This window comes from Microtus pennsylvanicus, chromosome 4, assembly GCF_037038515.1.
Source record: "Microtus pennsylvanicus isolate mMicPen1 chromosome 4, mMicPen1.hap1, whole genome shotgun sequence".
Taxonomy (NCBI): domain Eukaryota; kingdom Metazoa; phylum Chordata; class Mammalia; order Rodentia; family Cricetidae; genus Microtus; species Microtus pennsylvanicus.
In genome coordinates, this window is record NC_134582.1 from 140,399,769 (window position 1) to 140,412,428 (window position 12,660).

At 41.0% G+C, this 12,660-nt stretch overlaps 1 protein-coding gene across 2 annotated transcripts in view; it reads left to right on the top strand.

Moving 5' to 3' along the window:
* The window catches only part of Cul2 (cullin 2), a 38,957-nt gene that overhangs the window by 7,049 nt on the left and 19,248 nt on the right, over positions 1 to 12,660 (top strand). For both annotated transcript variants that reach the window (XM_075970692.1, XM_075970691.1), the window contains exons 2-5: positions 4,989 to 5,129; positions 6,197 to 6,299; positions 7,968 to 8,062; positions 12,499 to 12,604. In XM_075970692.1, the coding sequence (XP_075826807.1) occupies positions 5,011 to 5,129; positions 6,197 to 6,299; positions 7,968 to 8,062; positions 12,499 to 12,604 (423 nt within the window). In that variant the 5' untranslated portion in view covers positions 4,989 to 5,010. The remainder of the gene's footprint in view (positions 1 to 4,988; positions 5,130 to 6,196; positions 6,300 to 7,967; positions 8,063 to 12,498; positions 12,605 to 12,660) is intronic.

Genomic DNA, 12,660 nt, shown 5'->3' on the forward strand with positions numbered 1-12,660 from the left:
GAGCTGTCTCCTCCCATTATATACTCCTCTCGAGGCTGGGATTAAATGTGTGCACTACTACTGCCTTTTTGACACCAAACTAACGTGGTTACTGGGATGAAAGGTGTGTCAACACTGCCCGGTCTGTAAGACTGACAGGGGTGGCTGTTTTCCTCTCTGATCTTCAGGCAAGCTTTATTTATTAAAATACAAATGTAAGCCGGGCGGTGGTGGCGCACGCCTTTAATCCCAGCACTCGGGAGGCAGAGGCAGGCGGATCTCTGTGAGTTCGAGGCCAGCCTGGTCTACAAGAGCTAGTTCCAGGACAGGCTCCAAAACCACAGAGAAACCCTGTCTCGAAAAACCAAAAAAACAAAACAAAACAAAAAAAAACCCAAATGTAATATTACTACACTTTTTTAAAACTGTGTGTGTGGTGGAGAGTACTTGTTAAGGCCATATCTGTGAATGGGCCTGTACTTTACACTGGGATTAAAGGCATGCACCACGACTGCCCAGCAGCAGAGAACAGTAGAAAACACCACCTCATCTTTGAACAATACAATTGTGTACTTTTTTTTTTTTTTTGGTTTTTCTAGACAGGGTTTCTCTGTGGCTTTGGAGCCTGTCCTGGAACTAGCTCTTGTAGACCAGGCTGGCCTCGAACTCACAGAGATCCGCCTGCCTCTGCCTCCCGAGTGCTGGGATTAAAGGCGTGCGCCACCACTGCCCGGCACAATTACGTACTTGTAAATACTGCTTTTTTTCATTATTTTTATACTGTTAAGTGGAGAAAATGCAGGAGCAGCTAGGTGGAACCAGCAGTCTGTTGATAGTATTACTTATACAGCTACCACTTAGCTCATTTCTGAATTTGAGCCCAGCCCGGTCTACAGAATGCGCTGAAAATGGGACCTACAAGCGCAGCAAGTGTTCTCAACCATTAACTACAACACTGGAGGACAAGGAGGCCAAGGGAGACAGTTTCAGAACTGTCTGCTATGTGATATGCTAATGGACTCTTTCCCACCTGACCCTAGTAGGTGCCTTAAACATGGTTGGTAAGAATTATATAGTCCATAATGAAAAGCTTTATTAAATTATATTTTCACTAAAACAGTGACTTAGCATTTTTGTTTGGTTTTGGTTTCTCAAGATAATGTTTCTCTGTGTAGCCCTGGCTGTTCTGAAACTCACTCTGTAGACCAAACTGGCCTTAACTCAGAGATCCACCCGCCTCTGCCTCCTGAGCGCTAGGATTAAAGGTGTGTGCCACCACCACTTGGCCGTGACCTACTTTGGTATATTAATTCATCGTGCATATTTAAATAGTGCTATAAATGGAAATTTAATATAGCAGTGTGATAAAATATAATATAAAATTTCATATTTATGTTAGGGTTGACTTTTAGAAATTAAATATCTTTGTAGCTTTTTTTTCTTTCCTATTTTTTTTTTTCTTTTTGGGGGTCGTGTATGTGACCAAGACTGGCTTAGAAATCACTGCTCTTTCACCTCCTCGGTGATGGGATTAGAGATGTGCCACAGGCATGCTATCACATCTGACTTAATAATTTGGAAATATTTGTAGCCGTGACTTCTCACACTGTGACTAAGGATGGTTTGAAACTCATCATGTAGCCTAGACTGTCTAGCTTCCCAAGCACTAGGATTACATACAGGCATGTGCCACCATATCTGGATCTGGAGGGTGTTTAGGGCCCATGGTGTTCATGGGGCTTGGGTTATGGGTTAAAAGAAACAAAAATCCCACCTCACCAATTCAAGAATAAAATCAAAAGAAAGCTAAAAAATTGAATTTCTAAGGGCATTCAGTAGGACACAATCTGGTTGAGAATGGGAAGTGTATTGTGTCCCGTATTAGAACAAGAATGGAGAATTCACACAAATGTGTATTTAAACTGTTTCAGCCAGGGTGGTCTCTTGGAGAGTATATTGCCCTGTGACATCATAGCCTTCTTAGTTTGTGTGAGTATGCCTTATGAGGGTCACACTGTCGAACAGTATGTATTCTGGGGTGTATCTTTGGAGATTGAGCCCAGGGCCTTGTCACATGCTAGGAAAGTACACAGCCCATGTTAAATGAGCCTTACAGTAGCTTGGAAGGAGGGAAATAGTATTGTGGTTGTGATTTTGATTTGTTTCTTTGCCCTGTGTTCCATCTTAGTGTAAATTTTCCTTGAATTTGAATGTTATTTAAAGGATTTCGAGAAAATGAAGCAACTCAAAAAGGTGTTCTTTGAGGTTTTTAGAGGATAAACCATCTGACACTATTTTCATGTTCTCTGTTGGTTTAATGTTCGGTGTTTCACTAGGTTGGTGAAAATGCAGGTGGTTGTCTCACCTAAGCTAGAACGGTTTCCCTCCGAGCATGGCTTATCACGGTATCACTACTCCCCATGTTCAGCGCTGGTCTCGGTTCTCCGTTCTGTAAAGATGAGTGCAGACTGCTGCCATTAAAACTGCACATTAAGAATAGTTTACATGGGGGGCTGGAGAGATGGCTCAGAGGTTAAGAGCCTGCTCTTCCAAAGGTCCTGAGTTCAATTCCCAGCAACCACATGGTGGCTCACAACCATCTGTAACGGGGTCTGGTGCCCTCTTCTGGCCTGCAGGCATACAAACAATATTGTATACATAATAAACAAACAAACAAACAAAATAAATAAGTTTACATGCTTAGCTATATCGCCCTCACCAAGAAAGTTTTGTTGTTTTTATGAAGCAGAGTTGGAAATTTTTTTAAAAGCATTTTCATGTGGCTTAAACAGGCTAGAAGAAAGGTGGTGAAGGGAAGTGGGACACTCAAATGTGAGTCTGGACTCAAGGTTTCTTAAAGGCAGTTGGACATGGATCCAGGTGGTATTTCATAGGAGTTTAGGGAATGTGTGTGGAGGGGAGTTATTTTAGGTAGAGAATCAGGAAGGATCAAGGCAGGATTTATAAGCCAGGTTAGTGAGTCAGTCAGTGACCTCTAAGCAGAGAAGTGACTGTCAAGACACAGCTCCTGCCAGAGGAAGCTGCCTTATCTGGAGCCTTTTCATGGAAGCTTGGAGTATCATGTTGTAAAGGAGTCTAAACGGCTTCCTGTAGTGGGCTATGTCAAGGCATGACTAGACATGGTCTAGTGAGTCGGTCAACTTTTTGCTTAGGTTATCTCTGAACGTTGCAACTGTGTGTTTAGGAGTATGCACATCTGAGTGCTGCTACTCTCGGTCTAGATCTGAATTCTAGTGTTAAGAATTTTGGATTCCTAATTTTGTCATCATCATGTTGGTGCCTTAATCATGGTAGCAAGCACACTACCACTGAACTCTGTAGACCAGCCCACAGCTTAGATTTTTACAATGCATCCACAGAACCCAAAATGATGAATTGGGAAGGGTAGGTATTCTCTAAAAATGGGAGTGAAGCTATTTAAGAGCTGAAAGAAAGGACCTGACCCAGGCGTTGTCTCCTGATGCCACCTGGTGTTTCTCAGTGTTCCTATGACTCTCGTCCAGAAAATGGCAAGCGCAATGGGATCTATCTCTTTGGTTTATTGGTAGGACAAAAGAAATGTAGTTTATGTCTAGAATTCCAGCAAACAGACTAAGGCAATGTGGGCTTGAGTCAAGCTTGTGTCCAGTCAAGCTTGCTTTCTCAAGTTTGTGTGTGTAGATGTGAGGAGATCAGAGATCAGCCTGTGAGCATTGATTTCTGGGTCCTAGTTATCAAACTCAGGTTGGAATTACTGGTGTGTTGCACACCATACTGGGCTTTTTTTTTTTTTGCTTATGCCAGTTTTCTGTAACATTGCAAGCAACTCATAAGTGCTGTCTGCCAGGCATAGAGCATCTTCTGGCCTCACTTGATCCCATATGCTGAAACCATACTTCTTCTAGTACTTTTACTGTGCAACCTGAGAATCTATTCAAGCTTTCTCTTGGGCAAACCTGGCATTTCTAAGTCATGTGAGCTTTACGTGTTTCACTCTAAAACTCTTTCTTGCTTATGTATTGTCTTTACAGTCTTTATTATGTGTTGCCTTTGAATATGTATGCATACCACATGCATGCGAGCTGCACATGGATACCAGAAGAGGGCGTCACATCCCTTTGAATCGGAGTTAGATATGGTAATGAACAGCCTTGTGAGTCCTGGCAAGAGGAGCCAGAACTCTTAACTGCTGAACCGTCTCTTTAGCTCCTCCTGTTTATTTATATAAATGTAAATAATATTTTTCTAAAATATATTTCTAGGAAGATAAACCCTTTCACTTCTTGATATTTTATATTCTCTTATATATAAATCATTCTCCAGGTGAAGATTACAGGCAGCAGGATTTGCGGTCAAAGTCTTTCTTCAATGTCTTTGCATATTTTTTTATGAGAGTCTTGTTTAACTAATTTCTTCTGCAGTATACTAATTCAATCTTTTTTTTTCCCTGAGACAGGGTTTCTCTGTAGCTTTGGAGCCTGTCCTGGAACTAGCTCTTGTAGACCAGGCTGGCCTCGAACTCACAGAGATCTGCCTGCCTCCGCCTCCCGAGTGCTGGGATTAAAGGCATGTGCCACCACAGCCTGGCAAAGCTTATCAGTCTTTCAAAGCACATACTGTTCATAAACAATTTGATTATGAAATGGTGGTGGCTAGCGTTTATTGTGTTCCTGAGTTCGTTTGTATTTCTACTCCTTTTACCTAACATGTGATTCAATTATGTGATACTTTAAATATTTATTTTTATTATTTTTAATTACGTGTATGTGTCTGAGTATGTGTATGTATGCAGGTGCCTGTGGGTGCCAGAGGCATGGGATCCTCCTGGAACTGGAGTTGCAGGAAGTGAGCTACCTGTCATGGGTGCTGGAGACCCAACTCTGGTCCTCCACGAGTACTACGTGTTCTCAGCCTCTGAAATAGATCCCGAGCCCAAATTAAGTGGCATTTTAAAAACATAACCATCTTGTGGGATTCCTGCTAACATGGTTGTTGTTTTTAATTAACAGGTTTCAACACTAAAGTTGCACAATGTCTTTAAAACCAAGAGTAGTGGATTTTGATGAGACATGGAACAAACTCCTAACTACAATCAAAGCTGTTGTTATGCTGGAATATGTTGAAAGAGCAACATGGAACGACCGCTTCTCGTATCCTTTAATAGAAGCCACAAGAAACACCAAATCAAAGCTTGTTAAATGAAAACAGGTTTAAAAAGTCTTAGGTGTAACTGTTCTAGGGTATGATTATATTAATTTCACAACCTTCTATCCAACACATTCCGAGCACAAATCCTGAGTGTGTGTTTCTGGCACTACTGTGGTCTTTGGGAGTGTAGCAGACAAACCTAAAAGCATAAAGGGTCTCACTCCAGCCCACACTGTTTTCAGACTCACATGGACCTTGCAAGTGCTGTTATCTTAGATGAGAGGCCTGGATTTAACAACAGCAAAAATCTGGTGTCAGTGCTTCTAGTAATACGATTTAATAGCTATTTTCAAGGAACGTAGAACAGGGTAAAAAGCTGAGCCATCGCTTCTGCCCCCTCCCATACTGTGTCTTTTTAATCAGGTAATTTAGTTTATAAGGTTTATTATATACTACAGATAACACAGGTGTATTGGTGATTTTATTTTGCCTGTGCGGTTGTGGCACATAGCATGCTTCATGTCCAAAAAAGGATGACTGCAGCTGAGTTAAACAGCTGTGAGCTGTCATTGGGTGTAGGAACCAAACTCAGGCCTTCTGACAGCAGCGAACATCTCTCCAGCCCTTTCTGTGTCGTCATATTTCCTGTTCTTTGTATTTAAAGTACATATGCATGAATCCACCCTAATAGCCCTATGTTTTCAGTTTGTATCTGCATCTTTGGTCTTGGATGGTGTACACCTGTATTCCCAGCAATAGAGAGGTAGACGTAGCAGTTCAGGATTACAGGGTACCACAGCACCCAGGCTGATGTTTCTTCTTCTTCTTCTTCTTTTTTTTTTTTTTTGGTTTTTTGAGACAGGGTTTCTCTGTGGCTTTGGAGCCTGTCCTGGAACTAGCTCTGTAGACCATTCTGGTGTCGAACTCACAGAGATCCGCCTGCCTCTGTCTCCCAAGTGCTGGGATTAAAGGCGTGCACCACCATCGCCCGGCTGATGTTTCTTCTTTTGATGCCATATATAAGTATCATGTTTTGATGGTACTATGAGAACCTTAATAATCAATCTAGAGATATCTATGCTTTATGCGTGGCCTATCCTGAACCACTTGGAGAAAGACTTTATGCAGAAACAAAGATTTTTTTGGAAAATCATGTTCGGCATTTGCACAAGGTAAGGGACGATACAGTTGTGATATGCCTGTGCTTACAGCTGCGGTTCTTTGACTAGCTCACTGATTTCCAGAGGAAGACAGCCATCAAATTAGGGTGGTATTTTTTTATTTGTTTGTTTTTCAAGACAGGGTTTCTCTGTGTCGGCTGTCCTGAAACTAGAGCTCTGTAGACCAGGTTATTCTCGAACTCGGAGAGATTTGTCTGTCTCTGCATCCCAGGCACTGCCCGGCTTGACCTAAATTTCTTAAACAGCAGTGTTATTTGGTTAACAGAGGAAATCAGTTTGGTATTTCAGGGGTTATTTATATCTGCTACCTAATCTCAAATCTCACCAATTTAAAATGAACTTCTATGACCTCTGAATGGTCTCTGTAGACCATTGGAGCTGGAGATCAGCTGCAACTGAAACTGGAATTTGCCATCTATCTTAATTAGAAGTTGGGCGACCATCAGGTCTTACTTCATGTCAAACAACACAGCCTCTCCCTTGATAATGGATACTCTGTTGATCCAGAGAGTTGAACAATTAATATGTCTCTTAAGACACGTGGAAGAAATATACTACTTTTAACACGTGTTTATTATCCATTGCATCATTGCATGTATTCTTTAGTGTGTGCATTTATCATGGCAGTAGTTTTGATAGCAAGTTCTTTAAAATTTGTTCAATGTTTAATATGTTGCATTGGGTCAAAGTTTGACTATTATAAGATAGTGAGCTTGGCTATAGATAATTCATAACCATGTAAGATATTTATTAATGTTGGAATTTATTAAGTTAGGCTGTGATTGGTTGTTTTTTGAGACAAGGTATCATGTTATCCGAGATGAAATAGAAGGGTTTCTGTGAGTACAAGGTGATCCTAGGCTACAGAGTGTTGTGGTCCAGCCTAGCCTACAAAGCCACATTATCGTAAAGAAGAGTTGAAGACTGACCTAGCTCAGTTAGCAGACTGCTTATCTAACAAGGAAACTAGGTTTGTTTCCCAGCAGTGCTCACACTGGTTGTACTATTGCACACCTGTAACCCCAGCTTAGGGGAGCATTGCAGGTTACAGGCCAGCTTAAGCTGTAAGTGGTCCTGTCTCAAACAATTTTAAAATAACTTTTATGCATAAATCCATGAATATAGTAGGATTGTTTTCTATTATTTTTATGGTGCTACAGATTGAACACAGAACTTTGCTCATGCTAGGTGAGCATGCTACTACTGATCTACAATCTTAGCTCATGTCATCTATCTCAAATAGAAAAATCTAAGCCAGGTGGTGGTGGCAGAGGCAGCAGCAGCAGCTGCACTTGTCAATCTCTGAGTTCAAGTCCAGCCTGGTCTACAAGAGCTAGTTCCAGGACAGGCCTCAAAGCTACAGAGAAACCCTGTCTCAAAAACAAAAACAACCCCCCCCAAAAAAAACAAAAACAAACTTAGCTATGATCATTTTTCCTTTTATTTTGAAGAAATCTTTGATAGTAATTTTTTCTTATTCTAAGGCTCACATTCCCCCCCCAGTTTCATTTGTAGTAAAGATAGTTAAAATGTAATTTATAATGTGGACGATAATGCTTGATTTATGCTATCTTTAGAAGTTTGATTCCATACCTTCTGTAATTTCATTGTGATGAAAATGATTAGTACTTTCAAAGCAAAAATGTTTTTTCTGTTTAGAGAGTTCTGGAGTCTGAAGAACAAGTGCTTGTTATGTATCATAGGTATTGGGAAGAGTACAGCAAGGGTGCTGACTATATGGACTGCTTATATAGGTGAGTGCTTTAGAATCTTGACCACTTAACAGTACTGCCTGCATTCATAACTTATTTTTAAGGTTATTTTTATGTATATGGGTGTTTTTCCTGTGTGTCTCTGAGGCATTTGTATGCCTGGTGTCCTGGGGCCAGAAGGGCATCAGATCCCTTTGGTTGTGGCTGTTAGGACTGGAAGAGCAACCAGTGCTCTTCACTGGGCTGTCTTTACCTCAATAACTTATTTTTAGTGTATATTATACTAATGGGTTTGATTCTTAAGGAGTAATTTCTATTATTTCTCAGTGGAATATGGATTACTAATAGGGACTTTGTTAGATAGGTTTACAGTCAGAGAAAGGTGTATCCGAGACAAGTAGGTATGTAGACACTTAACCCCGTGGAAAAGACAAATGTTTTAAGTCCGTTCCTTCAAATTGTGTGGACCACGTGGTAAATTTCAGCAGGAATGGTACAGGAGCTCTGATTGGATGAAGCTTAGGATAAATCTAAGCCATGTTCCCACGTACATTTGGAGAAGACTATTATACATTTTTCAGGCTTTATTTGGCCACTGTTAAAATACTTGGTAGTTTTCTTTAAGGTCCTGTGGGCAGGTTGATTCAGCCATAGTTGTGCTCCCTGCTCTCCTCTCCTCCTGTCTCCCCCCACTGCTCCGTCTGGCTGTACTCTGGATGACTAATTCTGGCACGTTCTTCTTATTCTGCTTTCCAATTTCCCTTTTTGGTGTCATCTCCAGCTTAGGTCTTGTATTTCTATGGTTCTCTGTGCTGCTCCTATTTGATTCAGTCTCGTAGGCCATATGTCTATTGCATAATGACAGATCTTAAATTCTAATAAATGTCATTGATTGTTTATACATAAGCTAACATGGCTGTGCCATAATTAAACACTATAGTCTTAGGGATCCTCTGAAAATAACTAGGACTTGCTCAGTAAAGCAGACTTCTTTTTGTCTTAATTAGGGTTTTTATTGTGAAGAGACACTGTGACCATGGCAACTCTTATAAAAGAAAACATTTAATTGACATTTTGTTTTAGAGGTTTAGCCCATTATCATCGTGGCAGGGAGTATGGTGGAGTGTAGGCAGACATGGTGCTGGACAAGTAGCCAAGAATTCTACATCTTATAGGCAACAGGAAGTGGTCTGAGACATTAGGCAATGCCTTGAGCATATATAAGACCTCAAAACCTGCCTCCACAGTGACACACTTCTTCCAACAAGGACACACCTCCTGATAATGCCATGATGTCCTATGAGATTATGGGGGCAATTACATTCAAACTACCATATTACACTTCCCAGCCCTCATAAGCTTGTAATAATATCATTAATGCAAAATGCATTTGGTCCAACTTCAAAAGTCCATATTGTCTATCACAGTCTCAACAATGTTAAAAGTTCAAAGTTGAGAGTTTCTACTGAGATTCATGCAATCTCTTAACAATAATCCCCTATAAAATCAAAATAAACAGATCACATACTTCCAACATAAAATGGCACAGGATATACATTACTGTTCAAAATAACTACCACATTTATTGACAGTAAATACCAGACACTGACATGAAGTACGTGTTGCTCTTCCTCTTGGGCCTAGAGTCCACTCTTACAGTGATTATGGCCTGAAACAGATGTAGTGATAATTTTATCCTGTGTTTTGTAGCTTGGCCATAGATGGGCCCAAGTTTCAGCATCTGACTGTGGAGAAGCTAGCTCTCTAGGCATAGTCTGCTCTCCCACCCTGCTCTGGCAGTACCTACCACAGTGCCAAGGCAGCTCTCAGTTCTCTGGCTTGGTGGTACTCCTTTGCCTTGCTGATTCAACAGAAGTATAGTTTACTTTGTCTAAGTTGCCAGTGTAGAAACTGGACTTCACAGTGACACAGTGGCTTTTAGAAAAGCAAAAACATAACTTAAAAGATTGCTGGGCAATGGTGGTGCACACCTTTAATCTCAGGCAGAGGCAGGCGGATCTCTGTGAGTTCGAGGCCAGCCTGGTCTACAAGAGCTAGTTCCAGGACAGGCTCCAAAAGCTACAGAAAAACCCTGTCTAGAAAAAAAGATCAGTTTACTATAAAGTGCAGGTTTATTGTGGAGTTAAATTCTGTGAAACACTTTTTTATACATTAGACACTGATGTTTTATTAAGGTAATCCCTAGATAAATTGTAGTGTTGAGAATTTGAAGAGTGGGTGTGTGTGCATGCTTCTTCCTTTGCTTATCGCCTGGGCCTTTAGTGTAGAGCATACTGTGCCGTAGGGGGTCTCCTTATACGCCTGGGCCTTTAGTGTAGAGCATACTGTGCCGTAGGGGGTCTCCTTATATGCCTGGGCCTTTAGTGTAGAGCGTACTGTGCCGTAGGGGGTCTCCTTATACGCCTGGGCCTTTAGTGTAGAGCATACTGTGCCGTAGGGGGTCTTTTTAGCTGAAGGGGGGGTCTCCTTAGCTGAGGGAGGTCTCCTTAGCTGAAGGGGGTCTCCTTAGCTGAGGGGGGTCTCCTTAGCTAAAGGGGGTCTCCTTAGCTGAAAGGGGGGTCTCCTTAGCTGAAGGGGGGTCTCCTTAGCTGAGGGGGGTCTCCTTAGCTGAAGGGGGGTCTCCTTAGCTGAAGGGGGGTCTCCTTAGCTGAAGGGGGGTCTCCTTAGCTGAAGGGGGGTCTCCTTAGCTGAAGGGGGGGTCTCCTTAGCTGAAGGGGGGGGTCTACTTGACTCGGGAAAGAGCTGCTTCATCTTGTTACTTTCCTTGGATGTAATTTGCTTTCTGGTCCTAGTCATCAAGATGGATTGACAATTGAATACTATTTAATGCTATTATGCCAGTACGAGGTTGGGTGGTTTTTTTTTTTCTTTTTTTTTCTTTTGCCTGTTTATTGGTTTGTTTTGTTTTTCGAGACAGGGTTTCTCTGCATATCTCTGGCTTTCCTGTAACTAGCCCAGGCTGACCTCGAACTCAGACATCCACTTGCCTCTGCCTCCCAAATACTAGGATTAAAAGCTGTGCCTGGCTGTGTTAGTACTAGTTATAAGCGCTGTGTGAGGTCGGTAGTGATTCTGAAGTCAGGCAGTTGGTAATTGAGGCAGGATGGAAACCCCGTCAGTCAGACTACAGAGCTTGTTGATTTTATTACACTATACTGTTTCTACATGCTTTTTTTGTTTGTTTGTTTTTTGTTTTTCGAGACAGGGTTTCTCTGTGGTTTTGGAGTCTGTCCTGGAACTAGCTCTTGTAGACCAGGCTGGTCTCAAACTCACAGAGATCCGCCTGCGTCTGCTTCCCAAGTGCTGGGATTAAAGGTGTGCGCCACCACCGCCCGGCTTCTACATGCTTTTAAAAATTTTTGATTTTTTTAATTTAACAGAGTCTTGTCAGCTCTTGAACGCAGTCTGTACTTCCCAAGCGCTAGGATTATAGGTGTATGCCACCAAATCTGGTTTATGTTATCTTACTAACAGTGCCCTTGATTGCAGTCTAAAATCACTAACTTTCCACTGTAGCACAATCATAGAGCTGATGACTACGGGAGTCAATTAATTGTCCTTTGTAGTATTGGTATCATATTTTATCGGTAAGGTTAGTAATAATGAGATTTTTCACAGATGCCATTATTTAATTAGATAGAAACATAAATAGTGTTTTTCTTGGGTGTTGAACTGGGCATTTCGTCTAGGCCATCCCTTGTTTACTGACTAGTCATAGTCTGAAAGACTATGTATAATGAAATCAATGTAAAGAGAAATGCTAGTTTAACCAAGTAGTTTTGTTTTAAGAAGGGAATGCGCCTCACTGTTGACCAAGCTGATCTGGAATTCTTTGGGCACAGGCTTCCCTAGTGTTTTAGCCTTACCAGGTATATAACTTTAAAAATTATTAAATAATCCACTTTAAAATTTTTATTTTTGTTATTTGTTTTAAAACAGGGTCTTGCTAGCTTAGCTTGTCCTTGAACTTGGTGATCCACCTTTGCTGTCTCAGTCCTTTCCTTATCTGAGAGGCATTTGTTGTTTTTGTTCAAGCTGTATTTGAAATACAACTTGAAGGGCTGGGTGCTGGTAGAAGGGGAGAAGGGAGGAAGGAAGGGGTGTGCAAAATATATAGTTAAATTAAAACAATTAAAAACAAGAGAACTGGGGTGAAAGCATACTTTCTTCTTCTGTACTGAGGCTTAAACCCAGGGTTAGTAGCATACAGGGGAAATTCCTGCTGCCGGAAAATGCTAAGTGGACTCTATGGTGTAGTAACCCTTGCAGAAAGTTCAGGGCTAGTAATTTTTTGTTTTCACTTCTTTCTAACTTGTATATAATAGTTTCTTATGGAGTTATCACTGAATTAGTCTGTAAATTTATGATCCTAAGATTACTATTCTAGATTCATAAATTATTTATTTTCCTAACTAAGTTTGAGTTTACATCCTGTGTATTTGTGTTTGATTTTTCAGGTATCTCAATACCCAATATATTAAAAAAAATAAATTGACGGAAGCCGATTTACAATATGGCTATGGTGGAGTAGATATGAATGAACCACTTATGGAAATAGGAGAGGTAAGAGATTCTTTAAGTGACTGCAAACATAAATTTGTTTTTAAATTTAAATTTGT